Consider the following 711-nt stretch of genomic DNA (forward strand, 5'->3'; position numbering starts at 1 on the left):
ATCCACTCTCCTCAAAAATAAATAATGAGATTCAAGTAATCAAATATTGCAGTAGTAGGGAAGTTTTAAGGCCTAATAGGTATGGTCTGGATTTTGATGAGATCTGGGAGGGGTTGATGTAGCCGATGTTTTAAGATTTTAAAGATGTTAAGTTGTTAAGATGTAAAATGTAAGATGTTTTACGTTTTTAAAATCCCATCAAGTCAGGTTTCACCAGCGCTGGAGACTCTCCTTTCTCTGTGGTTCTACCTCTGTCTCTCTGTGCTGTGCGTCTTGGACCAGGACAAGTCTCATGTCTCACGTACGTGACTGACACTGGATCTCATGGGGGTGGGGATGGCTCAAGGATTTTCACGGATTTCAGTCTCTCTTCTTGCTGTTGCTCTTCCTCTAGATCCTCTTGTGCCACTAGGACCTGCACTCTCTTCTCCTCTTCCTCCTCCTTTCTCTGCTCTTCTCTCTTCTCCTCCTCTTTCTGCTCCTCTCTTCTCCTCCTCTCTCTTCTCCTCCTCTCTCTGCTCTTCTCTCTTCTCCTCCTCCTCCTCTCTCTGCTCCTCTCTTCTCCTCCTCCTCTCTCTGCTCCTCTCTCTTCTCCTCTCTCTGCTCCTCTCTCTTCTCCTCCTCTTCTATCTTCTCCTCCTCCTCTCTCTGCTCCTCTCTCTTCTCCTCCTCCTCTCTCTGCTCCTCTCTCTTCTCCTCTCTCTGCTCCTC

General features: G+C 47.3%; 1 protein-coding gene across 1 annotated transcript in view; it reads right to left on the bottom strand.

Annotated features, from left to right (window-relative positions):
- Window positions 1-322: 322 nt before the first annotated feature.
- Window positions 323-711, bottom strand: part of LOC122133670 (trichohyalin-like) — a 67,078-nt gene continuing 66,689 nt past the window's right edge. Inside the window, 2 exon segments of the mRNA XM_042710324.1 lie at window positions 323-520; window positions 553-711. The exon segment at window positions 553-711 is cut by the window's right edge and continues 90 nt beyond it. Of these exon segments, the coding sequence (XP_042566258.1) occupies window positions 323-520; window positions 553-711 (357 nt within the window).

Source organism: Clupea harengus, chromosome 17, assembly GCF_900700415.2.
Source record: "Clupea harengus chromosome 17, Ch_v2.0.2, whole genome shotgun sequence".
Lineage (NCBI taxonomy): Eukaryota > Metazoa > Chordata > Actinopteri > Clupeiformes > Clupeidae > Clupea > Clupea harengus.